The 24,039-nt window shown below is 36.5% G+C and overlaps 1 protein-coding gene across 1 annotated transcript in view; it reads right to left on the reverse strand.

Annotated features, from left to right (window-relative positions):
* The window catches only part of ITGA8 (integrin subunit alpha 8), a 300,431-nt gene that overhangs the window by 141,395 nt on the left and 134,997 nt on the right, over window positions 1-24,039 (reverse strand). Inside the window, exons 14-15 of the mRNA XM_053714013.1 lie at window positions 2,313-2,358; window positions 1,964-2,071 (exon numbers count right to left, since the gene is read on the reverse strand). Of these exons, the coding sequence (XP_053569988.1) occupies window positions 1,964-2,071; window positions 2,313-2,358 (154 nt within the window). The remainder of the gene's footprint in view (window positions 1-1,963; window positions 2,072-2,312; window positions 2,359-24,039) is intronic.

Raw genomic sequence — 24,039 nt, forward strand, 5'->3', positions numbered from 1 at the left:
GTATTGCAGAGGTTTGTCTTTCTGGTGAATGAATAAACCTCTGTGAATAGATTGCCCTACATGCCGACACTGCAGTTAAAGGGATAGTTTACTCAAAATTTTTCTCCCCTTTAATTTGTTCCCAATGATCCACTTTACCTGCTGGAGTGTATTAAATTGTTTACAAGTAGCTCTTTTACCCTTATATTGGCATTTGAAATTGTTAATTTAGCATGTGGTATCCCCACCTATTCTGAAAGTTTGTGGCCGCGCGTACCAGCTATAGATAAGCTTTGTAAACACAGCCAGCAGAAGAAATTACACTCCCAGTGTGATAAAGCAGAGATAAGGTAATAAAATGTTGATTTTCCATTGTTCTCTCAAAGTACTGGTGATTGTTTTAAGGACAGATATAAGATAAAGAAGCAGGTATATGTGCACAATGTGATACAGTAATGAGATCTGATTATACCTACAAGCTCAACCTATTTTATTAGGCTGTGGCTTCAAAACACAAAATCAGAGCTTTAATATACACAAAAAAGCATTAAAAAGCTAATTTTCATACATTTTTTACTCTGCAGTTGGTAAAAAAAAGCAATTGTAAACACATTAAGGGAAAAACTATTTTACAGTATACTGTCCCTTTAAATCAGCGGTATACATAGGCTTAGACCAACTAGACCTGTGTTTAGGCAGCAGGATTCAGGTGGATAACAAATTTTGAGGGGTAACCTTTAAATCTTAAAGCTGTACAACTGTTTTACTTATCTATTTTCTTACATATTAATGATCCCTGTTTGTCTAGTGGGCTAAAAATATTTTTTAGTGTCTAGGGCAGCACAGAAACTAAATACACTGGGATATATAAAAACAAAGAGGCTCCACAGAGTAAATATTACACTGAATTAATACTGTATGTAAATGATCTTTTGATCTATCCAGCAGAGGTTATTTCAGAATATACTGTGCCTATGGGCACGTGAATTTGCATACTCAGACCTACCAACAGTTACTGAGCTCTGTCACAATGAACCACCTAAACACGCCCATAGATGTACCAGCCACGCCCATGATCCCACGCACTATCCATCTATGAACCTGTTCCTACTGACACTGTCCCACCCACAAAACAGCAATGGCCTCCTCTCAACCTCCTGAGTCCCTAATACCTATGTTGAGAGGTACAGAACATTCATTTCCATACATATTTTTAATATTTAAAGCAGTTTTTTCATATGAATTACAAACTATTATTAGTGCACAATGTCTCTTTGCCATCATAACTAAGTTTAACATTTTGTAAAGATATCTTTAAGACAAAACCCGGAGAAATCTGATGTACCAACAGTCTTAACAGTACTTTCCTCCACTTTTTGTAAAACTGACAAAAGCATGCAAGTTTGTTCTCTTACTATTCAGCTAGTTGGTTGTTGTTAATGTGCAGATTTATAGAATGTGAATATTATGGAGATTAAAAGGAAATAAAATTCCAAAAAGAAAATCATTTCATGTGTTGCACTGTTGCATACAACTATGTGTTAAACTCTGCAAATGGGTTAAATATATATTAAAAGTAATCTCCAGAGCAGCACTGCATTACTGGGAGCTAGCTGAACCAATGACAAGAGGCATATGTCTGTAGTCACCAATCACTAACTCCCAGTAGTGCATTGCTGCTCCAACAAAGAATACAAGAGAACAAAAATTTATGATGGAAGTAAATTTAAAACGGCATGCTTTATCTAAATCATGAAAGTTTATTTTTGATTTGTATGTCCCTTTAATAGTATTCATTTAAATAAAAAAATATCTATAACAGCAGTGAAAAAACGGTGTGCCTATAATGTGTTATACGTTTTGGCTATGGAGCAATATTAATAGTGGCACCTGATGAACAGCAGATCCATTCATTGAATATATCCTTTGGTAACAATATCTTCATATTTAAAATACACAGAAAGTTGGTGAAGTCATTTCTTACCAAGTCACTAGTGTTTCGGCGTAGGGAAGTTGGCAGGTCTTGTTTTCTGGGTTCAAAATCATAGGATAAAGAATAAGTTGAGCACCAACTGTCACTACTGGTCTAGCCCTGCAAAAGAAATATAAAAGCACAATATGATGATTCTCTTTTTAGCTTGCGCTTATATGAATATAATTGTTATATATTAATGTAAGCCAAACCAAACCAATATTTCAGCCCGAAAATAGGTGAGATTTATTGGTCAAGTTAGAAATGAACCAAATCTAAATTTTAGAAACTCTTGCATCCAATAAAATGAATTTGTCCCTTTAGCGAATAACAAGCTTTTTTCAAATAAATCTTTACTAACCTATATACAACTGCTTTTGCTGCTCCAAATGCTCCTACAATTAAATCTAGAGAGAGAAAAAACACTAGTTATTTAAAACATTAAACACAAATACATATAGGTATGTGGTTCATCTTCTTTGTCTTTATCACCTTTTTAACAGTTCAAGTAACAGATGTATCTATCACATTATTCTTACCTATACTAATTATATAGCACAGAAGGCATCACACATCACTGTATACTGCATGCAGCAAATAATTAAATACTTATCTGTTGTACATAAGACAAAATAAAGTGTAGGGACAAAAAGCATGGATAGCCCTGCTCCATAGATGATTATTATTCCTGCACAGGGTTACTCTGCAATAAAGTACTCCCTGCAGTGAGGGCAACTGAAACTTTAACTCCTCACAAGTAGCCTTAGCTGCCTAAATTAATTTTCCTTAACAAGTTGTCTTACCTACCTAAACTAACTTGTTAGTTAGAAGTGTAAGCAGGGAGGCATCAGGGGAAACTCATTTTACAGTACACTGTACCTTTTCAGAGGGAGGGATGGGGTGTGTACACTATGTAACAATTGGAGGTGGGGGTACCACTACACTACAGAAAAAAATATATAAAAAAATAAAAACAAAATGAAAAATATCTATAAATTAGGCACTGGCAGACAGCTGCCAGTGCCAAAGATTGCTACTGTTAGTAGGAGGGAGGAGAGTTAGAGAGCTGTTTGGGAGGAGTCTGGGAGGTAGGAGGGTTAAGGAGAGATCACTACACTGCCGAAAAAATACACAACAACAATAATATATTTTTTTTAATAATAATACTAGCAGATCGTCTGCCAGTAGCTAAGATGGTGGGAATGAGTGTGAGTGGGGAGCTGGGAAGAGAGCTGTTTGGGAGGGATCAGGGGTGGGAGGTGTCTGGTATGAGGGAAATCGCTACACTACAGCTAAATTAACCTTACAAGCTACATGATAAACCCCTTGACTGATGAGAATAATAGAAGTGTGGTGTGCACTGTGCAGTTGCAATTAGCAGATTTCTAATTATCAAAACCAGTGGCAAAGCCATGTGTGTCTGCTATTTCTGAACAAAAAGGATCCCAGAGAAGCTTTTACAGCCATTTGTGATATGATTGCACAAGCGGTATGTAAATGATTCCAATGAGAAACCCACACCTTTGGTTGTCTACTTTAAATATATATATATATATATATATATATATATATATATATATATATAGTTTTGATAGGTAAATAAAAAAAAAACAAAGGGGCCAAATTACCATTGTGTGAGCGGATCATGTCCGCTGCACATACGCTTGCGGCATTTATCATTGCACCAGCAGTTCTTGTGAACTGCTGGTGCAATGCCGCCCCCTGCAGATTTGCAGCCAATCGGCCGCTAGCAGAGGGTGTCAATCAACCGGATCGTATTCGATTTCTGGCGATTTTTGCTTCATAACTTGTGTTTCCCGCGAGCCTGAAGGCTCGCCAGAAACACAGGGCATCAAGCTCCATACAGAGCTTGATAAATATGCCCCAAAGGCTTTATTTGTGTTTAAATGAAGTGATGCCGAAATACTGGAGAATGTTTAGCATTTTTGCTAAGTTTTTCTCTGAAATTCCTGGTAGCGAAGGGGTTAAAAACATGTTACTTTGCAGTACATTATGAGAAATGTGCATTACACATTATTCAAGTTTAAATATAAAAGAGAAGGAAGTAATACTTATTTTTGAGTAGACCTATTTTCTAAATTGGTTTATTTAACCCCTTAAGGACAAGGCCATTTTCAATTTCTTTCCCTTAAGGACCAGGGCTATTTTTACATTTCTGAGGTGTTTGTGTTTAGCTGTAATTTTCCTCTTACTCATTTACTGCACCCACACATATTATATACCGTTTTTCTCGCCATTAAATGGACTTTCTAAAGATTCCATTATTTTCCTCATATCTTATAATTTACCATAACATTTTTTGTAATATATGATGAAAAAATGGAAAAAACCCCACACTTTTTCTAACTCTGATCCCAAAAATCTGTTGCACATCTACAACCATCAAAAAACATCCATGCTAAATAGCTTCTAAATTTTATCCTGAGTTTAGAAATACCCAATGTGTACATGTTCTTTGCTTTTTTTGCAAGTTATAGGGCAATAAATACAAGTAGCACTTTGCTATTTCCAAACCATTTTTTTTTTTTTCAAAATTAGAGATAGTTACATTGGAACACTGATATCTGTCAGGAATCCCTGAATATCCCTTGACATGTATATATTTTTTTAGTAGACAACCCAAAGTATTGATCTAAGCCCATTTTGGTATATTTCATGCCACCATTTCACTGCCAAATGCAATCAAATAAAAAAAAAAATTCACTTTTTCACAAACTTTAGGTTTCTCACTGAAATTATTTACAAACAGCTTGTGCAATTATGGCACAAATAGTTGTAAATGCTTCTATGGGATCCCCTTTGTTCAGAAATAACAGATATTTATGACTGTGGAATTACTTATTGGTAATTAGAAGGCCGCTAAATGCCGCTGCGCACCACATTTGTATTAGGCCCAGCAGTGAAGGGGTTAATTAGGTAGCTTATAGGGAGCTTGTAGGGTTAATTTTAGCTTTAGGGTAGTGTAGTAGACAACCCAAAGTATTGATCTAGGCCCATTTTGATATATTTCATGCCACCATTTCACCGCCAAATGCGATCAAATAAAAATAATTGTTCACTTTTTCACAAACTTTTTCACAAACTTTTTCACAAATTTTAGGTTTCTCACTGAAATTATTTACAAACAGCTTGTGTGATTATGGCAAAAATGGTTGTAAATGCTTCTCTGGGATCCCCTTTGTTCAGAAATAGCAGACATATATGGCTTTGGCATTGCTTTTTGGTAATTAGAAGGCCGCTAAATGCCATTGCACACCACACTTGTATTATGCCCAGCAGTGACGGGATTAATTAGGTAGCTTGTAGGGAGGTTGAAGTGTTAATTTTAGCTTTAGTGTAGAGATCAGCCTCCCACCTGACACATGCCACCCCTGATCCCTCCCAAACAGCTCTCTTCCCTCCCTCACCCCACAATTGTCCCCGCCATCTTAAGAACTGGCAGAAAGTCTACCAGTACTAAAATAAAAGTTTTTTTTATTATTATTTATTTATTTATTTTTTTAAATCATATTTTGCTTTTGTAGGATCCTCCCTTAGCCCCAACCTCCCTGATCCCCCACAAAGAACTCTCTAACCCTCCCCCACTAATTATTTGCCACCATTTTGGGTACTGGCAGCTGTCTGCCAGTACCCACTTTGCAATAAAATGTGCACTTTTTTAAAAAAAAAAAACTCACTTTTTCTGTAGTGTAGCTGCCCCCCTCCATACCATACGCCCTTCCTCTCCCAGATCACTTTTAAAAAGTATTTCCCCCCCCTCCTCTGCCACCCACCACCCTGTCCCACACTTTGATACTTGTATGCACCTAGATCGTGGACGGGCGCGCACGAGCGCCCCTCACCTCCTGCACGCGCACACGCACCTCCTGGCTTTGAGTACAGCTGGCCGGAAGGAAGTTCCCCAGAGATGGGCTGCCCACCCACCTCCCTGCAATGGCTCCCACCCACCATTGATCGGCACCATCGATGGCCGATGCAGAGAGGGCCACAGAGTATCTCTCTCTGCATCGATGTGGCTAAAAAGGTATTGCAGTGATGCCTCACTATCGAGGCATCACAGCAATACCTTGAAAGCAACTGGAAGCGATCAGGATCGCTTCCAGCTGCTTGAAACCCCTGATGACGTACAGGGTACGTTGCTGGTCTTTAAAGACCAGTTTGTGTAAGACGTACCCTATACGACGTGTGACGTTAAGGGGTTAAAAAACAAAAGTTGTATTCATGCTATATTTAGATTTTTCAGCAGTAAAAACTACATTTGATGACTAAATGTAATCTATATACAACAGCACCGAGAAATTAAACAGATTTTCATTACTGCTTCAATGATTCTAACATCTGATTCTTCTCTCTCTCCTTTACTCATTATGAAAAGCCAATACATATCTATTCTTTAACTCTTTAAGGACACAGCTTTCAGTTTGCTCAATTGTTTTATGACGGAAAAATTCCGTCATATGTCCTTAAGAGGTTAAAGGACCTTAGCAATGCTACTGTTTATATTATGATGAAAAGCAAAAAAATATTAGAATATTAGACACTTTGAGATTGTAATATAAAATATTCAATTACATGTAGTAAAAATCGTGGGCCTTTCCGTAAAATGTAGGTCAAAAGGAAAGTGCACTTAACACCTCTATGTTCCACACAGTCATTGGTTGAACAAAGGGGATCCCAGAGAAGTTTTTACAACCATTTCTGTCATGAGAAGCAGCATGTAAATAATTTCAGTGAGAAACCCAAAGTTTGTAAAAAAGTTAACAATTTTTCTTCATATGATCGCATTTGGCGGTGAAATGGTTGAATGAAATATACCAAAATGGGCCTAGATCAATTGATTGGGTTGTCTACTAAAAATAAAAATAAATAGCTTTTATAGGTAAATAAAAAAACAAAGAAAACAAGGTTCTATTTCTGTTTAAATTGAGTGATAGTAAAAATGCTAAAAATAAAAACTGTATTTTGGGCAAGTTCTTCTCTGAAATTACCAGTAACAAAGGGGAATCATCAAAGTTTAATTTTGACTTCCATGTCCCTTTAAAGACTATGGGGCCGATTTATCATGGCCCGAATGGGGCCAAATAGCTGTTTCCGCGGGAGCCTTTAAGCTTGTCAGAAACAGGAGTTAAGAAGCAGCGGTCTTAAGACCGTAGCTCCTTAACAAATACGCCTCCTCTCAGGCGTTCCGACTGCAATCCGCCCTATCGTGTACGATCAGGTTGACTGACACTCCCTGCTAGCGTTTACTGTCGGCATTTAGCAATGTCTGGCGGACATGATTAGCTACAGCGGATCATGTCCGCCAGACATTGATAAATTGGCCCCTATGACTTTTTGGATTCAGTGTTTTCAGTATTGTAAGAAACCACATAAATGACTTATATATGTATCTCTCTTGGCTGATCCTATGAAGGTAGGAAAAACAGACAGGTGTATGCACTGAGCACAGAGGTTCATTGATATTCCAGGTGCTGAACGCATACAGCGGAAAATATGTCTTTTTTGAAAGTGACAACACTAAACTTAGTAAGAAAGTAATCTCTATTTGAGTTTTCCTTTAGTGCATCCAAGAAACATATGTAAATGTGACAACTGTATTGCACATGAATTTCTGCTATTTAGAATTTCCTAACATTATACTGATTTGGCAAGGTTTGGCCGTGAGGGAGTCTACAGACTGTTATGTCAGCTTTCACTTTAGGTTAAGGAGGAACCTTGACATTGTAAGTGAGATTTAACATGAAGAGATGAATTATATTTTACAGGAAGCCAGCACCTCTGAGTATCTGGATTTTAAACTGGTGAAGCTGGAACATTCCGAAATATGACAGAATCACATCTGCTACATACATTTATGTTTTAGTTTTCTTAATGCAGCCATGGACTTAAGAGTTAAATGTTCATACTCATATTGTATACAATGATACAGGCCTTTGACACAATGCCAAGACTAAAACAGAATTGGCTATAGAAAGAAGTTGCTTGTTCCAGTGCAGCTTCGTATGTACTAATATATCAGGGATCACCAATCAGCAGACGTCAGTTAGTTTGTGTTTCTTTTTTAGATCAATTACACTTTAAGATGAATGTGCTTGACAACAAGATTCTGTCTTTAGCACAAACAGAAATCCTCCCACTCTCATTTTTACTTATAAAGTTACTTTTTCACTAGGCTCTGTACCCACCTGACATACACATGCACGTCTTCCTACTATAGATGTAGCAAGAGCCCACACCATGGCCTAGATTAAATAAACCCATTAGTGAAACTAAAATGCACATCAACACCATATCTACCAAATTGCTTCATTCAAAAAGATTTGTATTTTCCCCTAATCACAGATGCAAGTTTCCAACATTAAACACTAAATACATTTTATAAGCATAGTACTGAGGTTATTCCCGCCTCCCTCTAGTCATGGGAGCTACCATGTGGAAATCATCTTTCTCTACAGTCTAGCGCTGACCTCTTTGCACATGTGCAGCAACTCTCCTTCAGATACCTGCAGTGTAACTTAGGTACCATAATGGCAGCAGTGGGGACAAGTAGTCTGACTATAATAAAACAATGTAAAATCAATTGGTTAAGGAGAGCGCTAAAAATCTGAAACACTGCCCTTTAACGCTACATTTGTTCCTGTAAATAATTTTTTAAAACATTAAGTGGGGCAGTATTTTTCGGTATTTAGCAAAAACTTTCATTTTTGCGCTAGTCGATTTGCGCAAAATGTTGAAAATCAAGATCGCGTTCATGCATTCCCCCATAGAAGTCAATAGAGAAAAAAAGGTTGGAAAACCAATAGCACTAACCTGACATTAAATTAGGAATATTTCATATTCCAATGTTCTTTTTGTAACAGAATATGTTCTATTTATTCATAAATAAATATTTATACATATATCTGATGGTTTTTTAAACAAAAATATATTTATACCTATATATATATACATACATACATAAATATACATATATATATATATATATATATACACACACATATACATACACACACACACTCACTGGCCACTTTATTAGGTACACCTTGCTAGTACTGGGTACTTTTGCCTTCAGAACTGCCTTAATTCTTTGTGGCATAGATTCAACAAGGTGTTGGAAACATTCCTCAGACATTTTGGTCCATATTGACAAGATAGCATCACGCAGTTGCACACCCATGATGCGAATCTCCCGTTCCACCACATCCCAAAGGTGCTCTATTGGATTGAAATCTGGTGACTGTGGAGGCCATTTGAGTACAGTAAACTCATTGTTATGTTCAAGAAACCAGTTTGAGATGATTTGAGCTTTGTGACATGGTGCATTATCCTGCTGGAAGTAGCCATCAGAAGATGGGTACAATGTAGTCATAAAGGGATGGACATGGTCAGCAACAATACTCAGGAAGGCCGTGGCATTTAAACAATGCTTAATTGGTACTAAGGGGCCCAAAGTGTGCCAAGAAAATATCCCCCACCCCATTACACCACCACCACCAGCCTGAACCGTTGATACAAGGCAGGATGGATCCATGCTTTCATGTTGTTTACGCCAAATTCTGACCCTACCATCTGAATGTCGCAGCTGAAATCGAGACTCATCGAACCAGGCAACATTTTTCCAATCTTCTATTGTCCAATTTTGGTGAGCCTGTGCAAATTGTAGCCTCAGTTTCCTGTTCTTAGCTGACAGGAGTGGCAGCCGGTGTGGTCTTCTGCTGCTGTAGCCCATCTGTTTCAAGATTCGATGTGATGTGCATTCAGAGATGGTATTCTGCATACCTTGGTTGTAACGAGTGGTTATTTGAGTAACTGTTGCCTTTCTACCTTCTCGAACCAGTCTGCCCATTCTGCTCTGACATCTACAAGGCATTTTCTTCCACACAACTGCCGCTCACTGGATATTTTCTCTTTTTCTGACCATTCTCTGTAAACCCTAGAGATGGTTGTGCATGAAAACCCCAGTAGATCAGCAGTTTTTGAAATACTCAGACCAGTCCATCTGGCACCAAACAAACATGCCATGTTCAAAGTCACTTAAATCCACTTTCTTCCCATTCTGATGCTTGGTTTGAACTTCAGAAAGTCGTCTTTACAACGTCTAGATGCCTAAATGCATTGAGTTGCTGCCATGTGATTGGCTGATTAGCCATTTGTGTTACCAAGCAATTGAATAGGTGTACCTAATAAAGTAGTCAGTGAGTGTATATATAGATGATTATATATAGGTATAGATATATACAGATATACAGGTATATAGGAATATCTATTTAGAAATACATAAAACATATTCCGCTATGCAGAACATTTGAATGTGACATATTTACAGTAAATACATAGCTAAAAGCTTTATTAAATATGAATATTGCATAAATATGCTTTTACGTGTTTTTACTTAACAGCAAAAGGCTCTAATGCGCACACACACACACACACACATATATACTGTATATATATATATATATATATATATATATATATATGACTATACATATATATTAATGTGTTTATATGTGTATATATGACTGTAAATACATATAAATACATTAATATATATGTACACACACACACACATATATATATGCACATACATACACACACATGCATACATACCCATCTTTAGACATGTAAATGTATGTATCTCTATGTTAAAGCCCTAACACAGGAGATCTCATATCTTTGAGCACTTACAACTTTTGTGTGCAATATTTTTTGAGAATATGTTTTATTAGACAGTGTTAATATGAGTTTAAGTGTACTTTGAATTGTATTTTGGAAGTGTTTTGTGCAACTATTTAACTTTGCAAAACAGTTAACCACAACTCTAAGATCAAGGTAAGGATTCTAGCGTAAATCAAGATTGTGCTAGCGAAATTGCGATTTCGCTCAACTTGTAATATCAGCGCAATTAAAAAAGACTTGGAAAATGTTAAGATAAGAATCCATATTGCTAAGTAATGTACTTTGCTGATAAAAACGCTTGTAATGTTGAATATGAAATAGCATCAAATTTATAACATTTTTAGATTCTTGAAAAAAAGAAATGGAAAAAAAAAGAGCACAAACGATTGTGAAAACCCTTGCGAAATCGTTTGTGCTCCACTTGTAATCTAGCCCTAAGTTTATCCAAAGTGTGTGTTGTTTTGAAGAAGCGTGCAAATAAATTAGGATACAGTACAATAGAGAATTAGACCACCTTTAGAGGCTATGGCAAGGAATCTTGTCCAACACTAATCTAATGCCACCTTAATAATGATAAAAACATTTCACCCTATTGACGGATCGTCTGTAGTCTGTGACAAGCAGCTAATGTCACAGACTACTGTGATGTATTAATGAAACGGGGAGTATCCAGCATTTAAACAAGAGACCTAATCAAACCACAGGCTGTACCAGCAGGTTCCAGAAGCCCTGAGGAAGGTCAGAGGAACCCTCTAAGGACTTGAACTGGTAGCGGCCCGGCAATAAGTGGAGCAGGACTTAAAGGTACTTTTAACAAGTTTATAAGGAAATTGGATGTACTCTCCTATTGAAGTCATGTAACGGACAATACAAGTGTCAATATTAAAGTGGCCTAGTTCATATGGACATAGAACAACACAGAAACGTGTGTGCGGATATAGTTGTTTTCCATCTTTACAAGTTTAAAAGGTGACACAGACTTGTTAACTCAAGACCTGATCTACAATTTTATTGTTGCAACTTATAATATTTTTAAGGGGAGACTTCCCTGTGACTGTTTTATTGTGTATTATATTTAAGTGTGAAGAGATGAGTAGCAAAGACTGTGCAATAACTTTACTTGATTTCTACTTATGCTGCAAGGATTGTGCTTTGAGGGCAAAAGAACTTACCTTGAACAGTCTAATAAGCCATGTTCTATGGAGGCGTGGCTTTACAGCAAAGGGCCAATTGCTTGATACTGAAACAGTGTATTCACAGTGAGAAAGAAGGTAACAAAGTAACCAGAGAACCGGGTGTAATCTCTACACGCTCCCAAGCTAAGGGGGCGGGATCAAAAGCTAGCGGTTAATACAAAACTCGTATGGAAACGAGCTCTCGTCAATGAGAGGCCATGAAGGCGTAGCTGAAGCTTAATGATCAGACCTCGCAAAGGGATGCATACAGGAAAGGTACTCTGTTTCTTTTGCTCCATTAATCTGGATAGACCTTCTGATACCGCGGTCATTTGCCAATGCATACAACAGCTCACGGAGCTTAAATAAGGGACTGCTGCTATTTACTTGTCAGGAACTGGATATTGTGAATGGAGCGGACAAAACCGACTCTATCTAAGGGGTGATAAGTTTAATGTGTTCCACTCTTTTAAATTATATCGCCTAGATTTAGAGTTCTGCGGCCAAAGGGGTGCGTAGCTAACGCTGGCTTTTTTCTGGCCGCACCTTTTAAATACCGCTGGTATTGAGAGTTCACAGAATGGCTGCGTTAGGCTCAAAAAAGGAGCATAGAGCATATTTAACGCAACTTCAACTCTCGATACCAGCGGTGCTTACGGACGTGGCAAGCTTCAAAAACGTGCTTGTGCACGATTCCCCCATACAAAACAATGGGGCTGTTTGAGCTGAAAAAAACCTAACACCTGCAAAAAAGCCGCGTTCAGCTCCTAACGCAGCCCCATTGTTTTCTATGGGGAAACACTTCCTACGTCTGCACCTCTAACATGTACCCCGAGTCTAAACACCCCCAACCTTACACTTATTAACCCCTATTCTGCCGCCCCCGCTATCGCTGACCCCTGCATATTCTTATTAATCCCTAATCTGCTGCTCCGTAAACCGCCGCTACTTACATTATCCCTATGTACCCCTAATCTGCTGCCCCTAACACCGCCGACCCCTATATTATATTAATTAACCCCTAATCTGCCCCCCACAATGTCGCCTCGACCTGCCTACACTTATTAACCCCTAATCTGCCGAGCGGACCGCACCGCTATTTTAATAAAGTTATTAACCCCTAATCCGCCTCACTAACCCTATAATAAATAGTATTAACCCCTAATCTGCCCTCCCTAACATCGCCGACACCTAACTTCAAACATTAACCCCTAATCTGCCGACTGGAGCTCACCGCTATTCTAATAAATGTATTAACCCCTAAAGCTAAGTCTAACCCTAACACTAACACCCCCCTAAGTTAAATATAATTTAAATCTAACAAAATTAATTAACTCTTATTAAATAAATTATTCCTATTTAAAGCTAAATACTTACCTGTAAAATAAATCCTAATATAACTACAATATAAATTATAATTATATTATAGCTATTTTAGGATTTATATTTATTTTACAGGCAACTTTGTATTTATTTTAACCAGGTACAATAGCTATTAAATAGTTAAGAACTATTTAATAGCTAAAATAGTTAAAATAATTACAAAATTACCTGTAAAATAAATCCTAACCTAAGTTACAATTAAACCTAACACTACACTATCAATAAATTAATTAAATAAAATACCTACAATTACCTACAATTAAACCTAACACTACACTATCAATAAATTAATTAAATACAATACCTACAATTATCTACAATTAAACCTAACACTACACTATCAATAAATTAATTAAATACAATTCCTACAAATAAATACAATGAAATAAACTAACTAAAGTACAAAAAATAAAAAAGAACTAAGTTACAAAAAATAAAAATATTTACAAACATTAGAAAAATATTACAACAATTTTAAACTAATTACACCTACTCTAAGCCCCCTAATAAAATAACAAAGCCCCCCAAGATAAAAAAAAAATGCCCTACCCTATTCAAAATTACAAAAGTTCAAAGCTCTTTTACCTTACCAGCCCTGAACAGGGCCCTTTGCGGGGCATGCCCCAAAGAATTCAGCTCTTTTGCCTGTAAAAAAAAAAACATACAATACCCCCCCCCAACATTACAACCCACCACCCACATACCCTTAATCTAACCCAAACCCCCCTTAAATAAACCTAACACTAAGCCCCTGAAGATCTTCCTACCTTATCTTCACCATACCAGGTTCACCGATCGATCCAAAAGAGCTCCTCTGATGTCTTGATCCAAGCCCAAGCGGGGGGCTGAAGATGTCCATGATCCGGCTGAAGTCTTCTATCAACGGCATCTTCAATCTTCTTTCTTCTGGAGCCATCATCTTCCAGCCGACGCGGAACATCCTCTTCTCCCGATGCCTGCTCGCCAAATGACGGTTCCTTTAAATGACGTCATCCAAGATGGCGTCTGTCGAATTCCAATTGGCTGATAGGATTCTATCAGCCAATCGGAATTAAGGTAGGAAAACTCTGATTGGCTGATGGAATCAGCCAATCAGATTGAGCTTGCATTCTATTGGCTGATCGGAACAGCTAATAGAATGCGAGCTCAATCTGATTGGCTGATCGGATCAGCCAATCGGATTGAACATCAATCTGATTGGCTGATTCCATCAGCCAATCAGAATTTTCCTACCTTAATTCCGATTGGCTGATAGAATCCGATCAGCCAATCGGAATTCGACGGACGCCATCTTGGATGACGTCATTTAAAGGAACCGTCATTCGGCGAGTAGGCGTCGGGAGAAGAGGATGTTCCGCGTCGGCTGGAAGATGATGGCTCCGGAAGAAAGAAGATTGAAGATGCCATTGATAGAAGACTTCAGCCGGATCATGGACCTCTTCAGCTCCCGCTTGGATGAAGACTTCAGCCGGATCATGGACATCTTCAGCCCCCCGCTTGGGCTTGGATCAAGACATCGGAGGAGCTCTTCTGGATCGATCGGTGAACCTGGTATGGTGAAGATAAGGTAAGAAGATCTTCAGGGGCTTAGTGTTAGGTTTATTTAAGGGGAGTTTGGGTTAGATTAGGGGTATGTGGGTTGTAATGTTGGGGGGTGTATTGTATGTTTTTTTTTTACAGGCAAAAGAGCTGAATTCTTTGGGGCATGCCCCGCAAAGGGCCCTGTTCAGGGCTGGTAAGGTAAAAGAGCTTTGAACTTTTGTAATTTAGAATAGGGTAGGGCATTTTTTTATGTTGGGGGGCTTTGTTATTTTATTAGGGGGGTTAGAGTAGGTGTAATTAGTTTAAAATTGTTGCAATATTTTTCTGTTTGTAAATATTTTTTTATTTTTTGTAACTTAGTTCTTTTTTATTTTTTGTACTTTAGTTAGTTTATTTCATTGTATTTATTTGTAGGAATTGTATTTAATTAATTTATTGATAGTGTAGTGTTAGGTTTAATTGTAGATAATTGTAGGTATTGTATTTAATTAATTTATTGATAGTGTAGTGTTAGGTTTAATTGTAGGTAATTGTAGGTATTTTATTTAATTAATTTATTGATAGTGTAGTGTTTAATTGTAACTTAGGTTAGGATTTATTTTACAGGTAATTTTGTAATTATTTTAACTAGGTAACTATTAAATAGTTATTAACTATTTAATAGCTATTGTGGTTAAAATAATTACAAAATTGCCTGTAAAATAAATATTAATCCTAAAATAGCTATAATATAATTATAATTTATATTGTAGCTATATTAGGATTTATTTTACAGGTAAGTATTTAGCTTTAAATAGGAATAATTTATTTAATAAGAGTTAATTTATTTCGTTAGATTTAAATTATATTTAATTTAGGGGGGTGTTAGTGTTAGGGTTAGACTTAGCTTTAGGGGTTAATCCATTTATTACAGTAGCGGTGAGATCCGCTCAGCAGATTAGGGGTTAATAAGTGTAGGCAGGTGGAGGCGACGTTGAGGGGGGCAGATTAGGGGTTAATAAATATAATATAGGGGTTGGCGGTGTTAGGGGCAGCAGATTAGGGGTACATAGCTATAATGTAGGTGGCGGCGCTTTGCGGTCGGCAGATTAGGGGTTAATTATTGTAGGTAGCTGGCGGCGACGTTGTGGGGGGCAGGTTAGGGGTTAATAAATATAATATAGGGGTCGGCGGTGTTAGGGGCAGCAGATTAGGGGTACATAAGTATAACGTAGGCGGCGGTCGGCAGATTAGGGGTTAAAAAAAATTTAATCGAGTGGCGGCAATGTGGGGGGACCTCGGTTTAGGGGTACATAGGTAGTTTATGGGTGTTAGTGTACTTTAGAGCACAGTAGTTAAGAGCTTTATAAACCGGCGTTAGCCCAGAAAGCTCTTAACTACTGACTTTTTTCTGCGGCTGGATTTTTGTCGATAGATTTCTAACGCTCACTTCAGCCACGACTCTAAATACTGGAGTTAGAAAGATCCCATTGAAAAGATAGGATACGCAATTGACGTAAGGGGATCTGCGGTATGGAAAAGTCGCGGCTGGAAAGTGAGCGTTAGACCCTTTCCTGACTGACTCCAAATACCGGCGGTAGCCTAAAACCAGCGTTAGGAGCCTCTAACGCTGGTTTTGACGGCTACCGCCAAACTCTAAATCTAGGCCTATGTGAGGTTTGATTTATCTCTAATACGCCATTGTTTCTGCTGGGTAAACACAGGATGTTTTTTCTTTCTAGATTAAAGCTCTCAGTTGCTTTAATCCCTAAGCGGCGGTAATTATTACCTTGTTTTATATGCTTGATTTGTTTTTGTCACAATGAGTATTGAGAAGGTTAAATAACTTTGGATTAAATACAATAAAAAGTTAAAAGAATTTAAAGAGTGCTGTATTCCCTTTCTATTTAAAGGAGGAGTAACTTCCTTCTTTCAATAATTTTTCTATAGCATCATTTAGCATCAGTTAGCACCATTAACCTGGAATAGGTCACTTTGAATGATAACTATATATAAATATCAATAACAAAAAGATTACTAAGCATATCCTCTCTTCACCTTTAATTTATGTTATATTTAATTTAATTATTATATTTAAAGGGACAGTCTACACCAGAATTGTTATTGTTTTAAAATATAGATAATCCCTTTATTACCCATTCCCCAGTTTTGCATAACTAACACTGTTATATTAATATACTTTTTACCTCTGTGATAAACTTGTATCTAAGCATCTTCTGACAGCCCCCTGATCACATGACTTTTTATTTATTATCTATATTGGCTTGCATTTTAGCCAATTAGTGCTGTGTTGTGCTGACTCTTAAATAACTCCATGGCATTAGCACAATAATATCTATATATCCCACATGAACTTGCAGTCTCCTGTTGTGAAAAGCAAAAAAAAAAAGCATTTGATAAGAGGCTGTCTGTAGTTCCTTAGAAACAGGCAGAAATGCAGAGGTTTAAATGTTATAACGTATAGTAATATAACAATGTTGATTGTGCAAAGTTGGGGAATGGGTAGTAAAAAGCATTATCAATCTTTTTAAACAATAACAATTTTAGTGCCGATTGTCCAAATTGTAACTATCTTTGGCCATAATCTGAATAAGCTCCTTTATAATCAATGGAGAAGCATCTACACTTTAACCTCTCCATTCAAAAAACGAGCTCCACTGTGAAGGATAACAGCTTTACAAAAACATATTTAACCCCTTAACGACCGCAACGTACCATGTTTTCAATAACACAAACCTGTCGCTGGTCTTTAAAGGGACACTGTACCCAAAAAAATTCTTTTTTGATTCAGATAGAGCATGAAATTTTAAGCAACTTTCTAATTTACTCCTATTATCACATTTTTTCATTCTCTTGGTATCTTTATTTGAAATGCAAGAATGTAAGTTTAGATGCCGGCCCATTTTTGGTGAACAACCTGGGTTGTCCTTGCTGATTGGTGGATAAATTCATCCACCAATAAAAAAGTGCTGTCCAGAGTACTGAAACCAAAAAAAGCTTAGATGCCTTCTTTTTCAAATAATGATAGCAAGAGAACGAAGAAAAATTGATAATAGGAGTATATTAGAAAGTTGCTTAAAATTGCATGCTCTTTCTGAATTACAAAAGAAAAAAATTTGGGTACAGTGTCCCTTTAAGGAGTTAAAGGGATGTTAAATAGTTTATTTATTGTTGTAATAAAAAATCACTAAGCAGTTGCTTATACTTAATATTAATAATTGCAATATGTATTATTCATGTATTTAAATGAATTTTACATTTTTATTTCTTTTTTTTTTTAACACTACATTTGTGCTTCCTGTCACAGCACTACAAGGAGGAGGCGGCCTTTGCAGGAAGTTTTATCTTAGCCGGATGTCATAAAACTTCTAGGCTAATGAATAGAGTAGATAGCACACTGGGGGCTACACTGCTCCGTTCCAAGTGCTAATTTCACAACAAAGTAAGATATTTGTTTTTTTTACACAATCTGTTTCTTTTTATATTCACTTAAAACATATTTGTTTTGTTTTTTTTACCAAAGGAGCACTGTTTAATATCCCTTTAAAAAAATAGCAGAAAAATGAATTAAAATGAAAAAAAAAAAGCCTTGCTACAACAGTAAATTCTAACATAGGCATAAAGAAAACTTGTAAGAGTAAAAGAGAAATAAAAGGAAAACAATCAAAACAACTTGATCAGTTTTGCAGTAACAATGCACATCAGCAAGACAAGCATAGCTTTGCTACAGGGTTTTCAGGGGTCTCATTTGCGGTAGGGCCACACCTCTAGAGGGCCCATCTGTCCTTGCAGTCATTTGTGCATCACTACACGGGGGCCTGGTGAGGCTAAGGCTCGACCTGCATAATGTATGTCTAAAATATAGGAGAAGCAATGCTCAGTGACATTAGCATGATTGTTCCATTGACTCTAAAAATCTTTTATATTCAATAAAACACTCATTATATTCCATTATGTTCAATATCTTGCCAATGGTTATTAGTAACCGAAATTACAACACATTTAAAAAAAAAATGCATAGAGTGACATTTGATAATGATGTCCTAATATAACATCTTACTTTAATTAATTCTGCACAATTATGTTTTATATTGTGCTGTATCTCATTGTACCATCACATTTTTTGGATGTACAGTATATGTCCATTGATAGATCGCCAAGAACTAATTATTAGTTTGGTTTTTAAAGGGAATCCCATGCCACAAAATAACATTATATGAGTAAAATGAGCCATGAATTGTAGAAATGCAATTATTATACTTTATTTATAAAGAGCCAACATATTCTGCAGCACGGTCCATGGGTACAATTCATATAAGTAAAACAATTAAACAAAACATATAAGGGATGTAACTTTTAAATGATAATGTGAATAGTACTTTTATTTTTAAAGATGAAAAGGTTTCAAGGGTTAAATAAAATTTAAATAAGTATGTGGGTCCAAATAATTTTCATCCAAGGGTTCTAAGAGAACTTTGATCTGTGATAGCTACTCAATTAGCTGATTTATTTAATCAGTCACTGTTAACAGGAGTTGTTCCAAAAGACTAGAAAATTGCCAATGTAATCCTTCTTCATAAAAAGGGTAGTAGGGAAATTAATGGAAACTCTTTTAAAGGGAAGACTTGTGTTATACCTTCAGACAAACAACCTAGAAAACAAAGGACAGCATGGTTTGACTGCTGGCAGATCATGCCAGACTAATCTAATTGATTTCTTTGACCATGTAGCAGAGGTGTAACTAGAAACTACAGGGCCCAGGTGCAAGAATCTAAGAAGGGTCCCCATACCCCCCCCCCCCCGAAAAAAAGGCGAATTTGATACATATATTTTTTTTTTTAGATTTAACATGTGAATCAGATTACATGTCTGCAAAAGGAAGTACCCTGCGCCCACAGTCTGTGAGATGGTCTGACCCCCTATTACTGCATATAGTGACACTGTTTAACCCACCAGTACTGTATATAGTGAGTTACTGACACAGTCTGTAATCTGCCGGTGAGATGGCTGGCCTGACCCTACCTGCCCCAGTAATTTATAGAGTGACCACAGTAGTCTATGACATGGTCCAGCCCCCCCATACTGTATATAGTAGTACTGTATAGTGACACTGTTTACCCCCGCCACCCATGCTGTAGTAACAAGGTCTGTAATTTGCTGGTTCCACAAACATACACACACACACACATATACATGCATAACTACACACACAGTCACATACATACACAAATACACACACACACACATAAACACCAATGGGTAAAACAGAAACACTAACCCCTTTAGTCAGACACACTATTGAGGCATCATGTCACACTCACATGATATCAGTGCAGGCAGTGGCAGGCCAACGTTTTTTATTGGAAAAAAATATATTATTTTTTTGTTTTGAAGCTTGGCCCCCACCCTCAGGGGCCCAGTCATGCTGCACCCCCTGTAGTTTCACCCCTGCAAAGTAGCTAAATTAATAGACCAGGGAGGAGCCTTAAATGTTGCATATCTAGACACTAGCAAAGCATTTGACACTGTCCCACACAACAAACTCATTCACAAAATGTATTGCCTTTCAGTAGATGCTAAGATTGTTAAGTGGGTAGAATGATGGCTTAAAGGGACACTCCAATAAAAATTAAACTTTCATTATTCAGATAGAGCAGCAATTTTAAACAACTTTCCAATTTACTTCCATTAACAAAATGTGCACAGTTTTTATATATTTAAAATGTTTGAGTCACCAGCTCCTACTGCAAGAATTTACAGAATAAAATGTGTATGCATTTGTGATTGGCTGATGGCTGTCACATTGTACATGTATACATTTGTGATTGGATGATGGCTGTCACATGGTACAGGGGGAGTGGAAATAAACATAACTTAAAATTGTCAGAAAAAAAGCTACGACTCATTTGAAGTTTAGACTAAGTGCTATTGCATTGTCTTGTTATCTTGCATTTGTTGATTATGCAAATCTACAGTATTGACTGGTCCTTTAACCTCTTAAGGACATATGACGGAATTTTTCATAAATCAATTGAACAAACTGAAAGCTGTGTCCTTAAAGGGTTAAGCATAGAAGGCAGAAGGTATCAATTAATGAAGTACTTTCAAAGGAGGGGTCAGTTACTAGTGGTATTCCCTAAAGGTCAGCCTTTTGGCCTGTTTTGTTTAACATGTTTATAAGTGATATTTGAAGTGGGTTTCAGGGGAAGGTTTGCTTGTTTGCGGATGATACAAAACTTTGTACCAGAGTTGATGTTCCAGGGGGGGTTGGTCAAATGAACAACAATATTAAAAAAAAATGGAGGACTGGGCAAATAAATTGGATCTGAAATTTAATATTACTAAGAGCAAAATTATGCATATAGGATCCAAAAACCCAAAGCACAATTATAGTCTAAATGTAACTAAAGAGGAAAGGGACTTAAGAATTATTATTTAAAGGGACAGTCTAGTCAAAATTAAACTTTCATGATTCAGACAGGGCATGTAATTGTAAACAACTTTCCAATTTACTTTTATCATCAAACTTGCTTTGTTCCCTTGGTGGTATTTTGAAAAAGCTAAACCTAGGTAGCCTCAAACTGATTTCTAAACTGTTAAAAACCGCCTCCTAGCTCAGAGCATTTTGAAAGTTTTTCACAGTTAGACAGTACTAGTTCATGTATGTCATATAGATAACATTGTGCTCACTCCCGTGGAGTTATTTAGGAGTCTGCACTGGTTGGCTTAATGGCATGTCTGTCAAAAGCACCTAGATAAGGGGGCAGTTTGCAGAGGCTTAGATACAAGGTAATCACAGAGGTAAAAAGAATATTAATATAAACGTGTTGGTTATGCAAAACTGGGGATTAGGTAATAAAGGGATTATCTACCTTTTTAAACAATACAAAATCTGGTGTAAACTGTCCCTTTAAAATTATTTAAAATTTGGTATACAATGCAGCAGTGCAGCCAGTAAGGACAGTTGAATACTTGGTTGCATTGGGAGAGGTATTAGTAGCAGAAATAGCAAAGTTCTTATGCCACTTTACAAATCATTAGTTAGGCCACATCTGGCCACATCCACAGTTCTGGAAACCATATTTTTAGAAAGATATAAATAAACTAGAAACTGTTCAAAAGAGGGCTACTAAAATGGTGCACGGTCTAAAATATAAAACATACAAAGAAAGACTCTATGACCTAAATATGTATAGGTTAGAGGAGAGAATGTAAAGAGGTCACATGATAGAAACCTTCAAATATATAAAGTGTAAGCTGAAAGCATTTTCCACAAAAAAAGAAAAAAAACATGTAAAAACAAGGGTTCACAATCTTAAATCAGAGGGTAGCAGATTCAGAAGAAATGTTAGGTGGTGGTGGATTCATGGAATAAACTTCCAATTGGAGTGGTAAACACAAAGACTATAAAGGAATTAAAAAATGCCTGGGACATGCATAAGGCTATCCTAAGAAAAAAGTAACATGTAATTTGTAACATGTAATATGAATAGACTCGATGGGTCTTTTTGGTTCTTATCTACCATCAAATTCTATGTTAACTTGTAAGAGACAAGACAAAATGTATCAAACAAATACAGGAGGAATGGAGGTCCCTATCCCTGTGGGAACTTACAACATTGAAATGTGAAAAGAAGGATTTTCTTCAGAGGTTTGTACTTAAGCTATTTAGGATATTTTGTAATTTTCTTGAAAATTGCTTCCAGTATAGTAAAGGAACCTATCACAGAACAGCTAATGAATTAAACAATTAAAGTACTGTACTTATTCCTTTAACACACAGGAAGTATCTACTAATGTACATTGTCTGCAGCACAACCCTGTTACAAATGTTATTTCAAAAAGAAGTAATTATTTATGTCCTTTGTGCTGGCATTTTACAGCATTCATAAGCCACTTAAATATAATGGTGAAATGTTATGTCTATTTTGCGGCTTTAGATTTCCTTTAAATGCTTGGCTCTCAATAATGACTCGCTTTAATATTTTAAATATTCCTGAATATGTTTTTACTTAAAAGTCTGTTCTATAAATCCACTACGCTCATGAGGCCAGTACCTCTTTTATTTAAATATTACACAGGTACTTTAATAGAAAATATGGGTGACTGATTTTATATGAATTAAAAATTTTGTGTTGAACATTTAAAATGATTAACTCCTGTCCATTGTCTGTAACGAATGTTGTCTTTCTTCTCACTAGAATGTGATTATTTACTTTTGATCTGACACATATTTAGGACCACACCTGTGGAGTGATTTCTTGCTCTCTCAGGCACATATTGTTGTGTATCATGCCATGTTGTAGATAATATATAGGGAACTTTATTTTGTATTTGAAGTTTACTAATTTCAAAATGACCTTTAACAGACCATAAATTGATTGATATCTTGGAATTTTAGTTTTGTTTGTTATTTTCTTGTGCATTCTCTATTTTTTCCTTTTACTATTTTCTTTTTGCCTCCTTCACTATCATGATACTTCTTTTAATTGAAATTTTTCCTTCCTTCATTATGTTTTATTGAGATTTGTTTCAGAAGCATCAAAGACAACAGTATCAAAGTAGACAATAACAGTGAGTGTTCTAGACAGGAGCGTGTTGTATATATGGAACAACAATGGATTAATTTGTATCTACTGAGCACAATCAAGTTGAATAAAAGCAGGTAAACCAAGAAATATATAACAAAAAGGCAACATTTAAGCAGACATCATCACAGATAATTATACAACTTAAGAGAAGGTCAACTTCCAATTCAGTAGGAAGAAAAATAAGGAATTTAAGAGGTAGACTCTTAACCTCTCTTCACAGACTCATCCCATCTCCCATTTCCTCAAATGGAGAAAAATAAACAACAAATAAAAACTTCTGCAAAAATATTCTATAGCAGATTAGCAATATGGAAATAGTTACAATTATACACCCCTTTTATCAGGACCGCTGCCTCTCTACAAAGACTGCTGATACAATTGTTTGGCAAAAAAGTATAAATACACAACTTCTTCTAAATGCTGTAATAGAGATCCTTAGTGTAGCATGCAATGAGCGGTACACACACGTTATGAAAGATTCAGCTCAACATCAACTTTTAATCAGCTGATTAAAAGTTGATGTTGAGCTTAAATCTTCCATAATGGAGCTGTGATTTCTGCTGATCCAATTGATTTAAATCTGCAAATATTAGATATTGACTTCTTGTGAGTATTTTCCTTTTGGTGTGTGTACCAGTCATTACATACTACACTATTGTGGATCTCTATTACAGCATTAAGAAGAGGTTGTGTATTT

The sequence above is a fragment of the Bombina bombina genome, chromosome 5 (genome assembly GCF_027579735.1).
Source record: "Bombina bombina isolate aBomBom1 chromosome 5, aBomBom1.pri, whole genome shotgun sequence".
Lineage (NCBI taxonomy): Eukaryota > Metazoa > Chordata > Amphibia > Anura > Bombinatoridae > Bombina > Bombina bombina.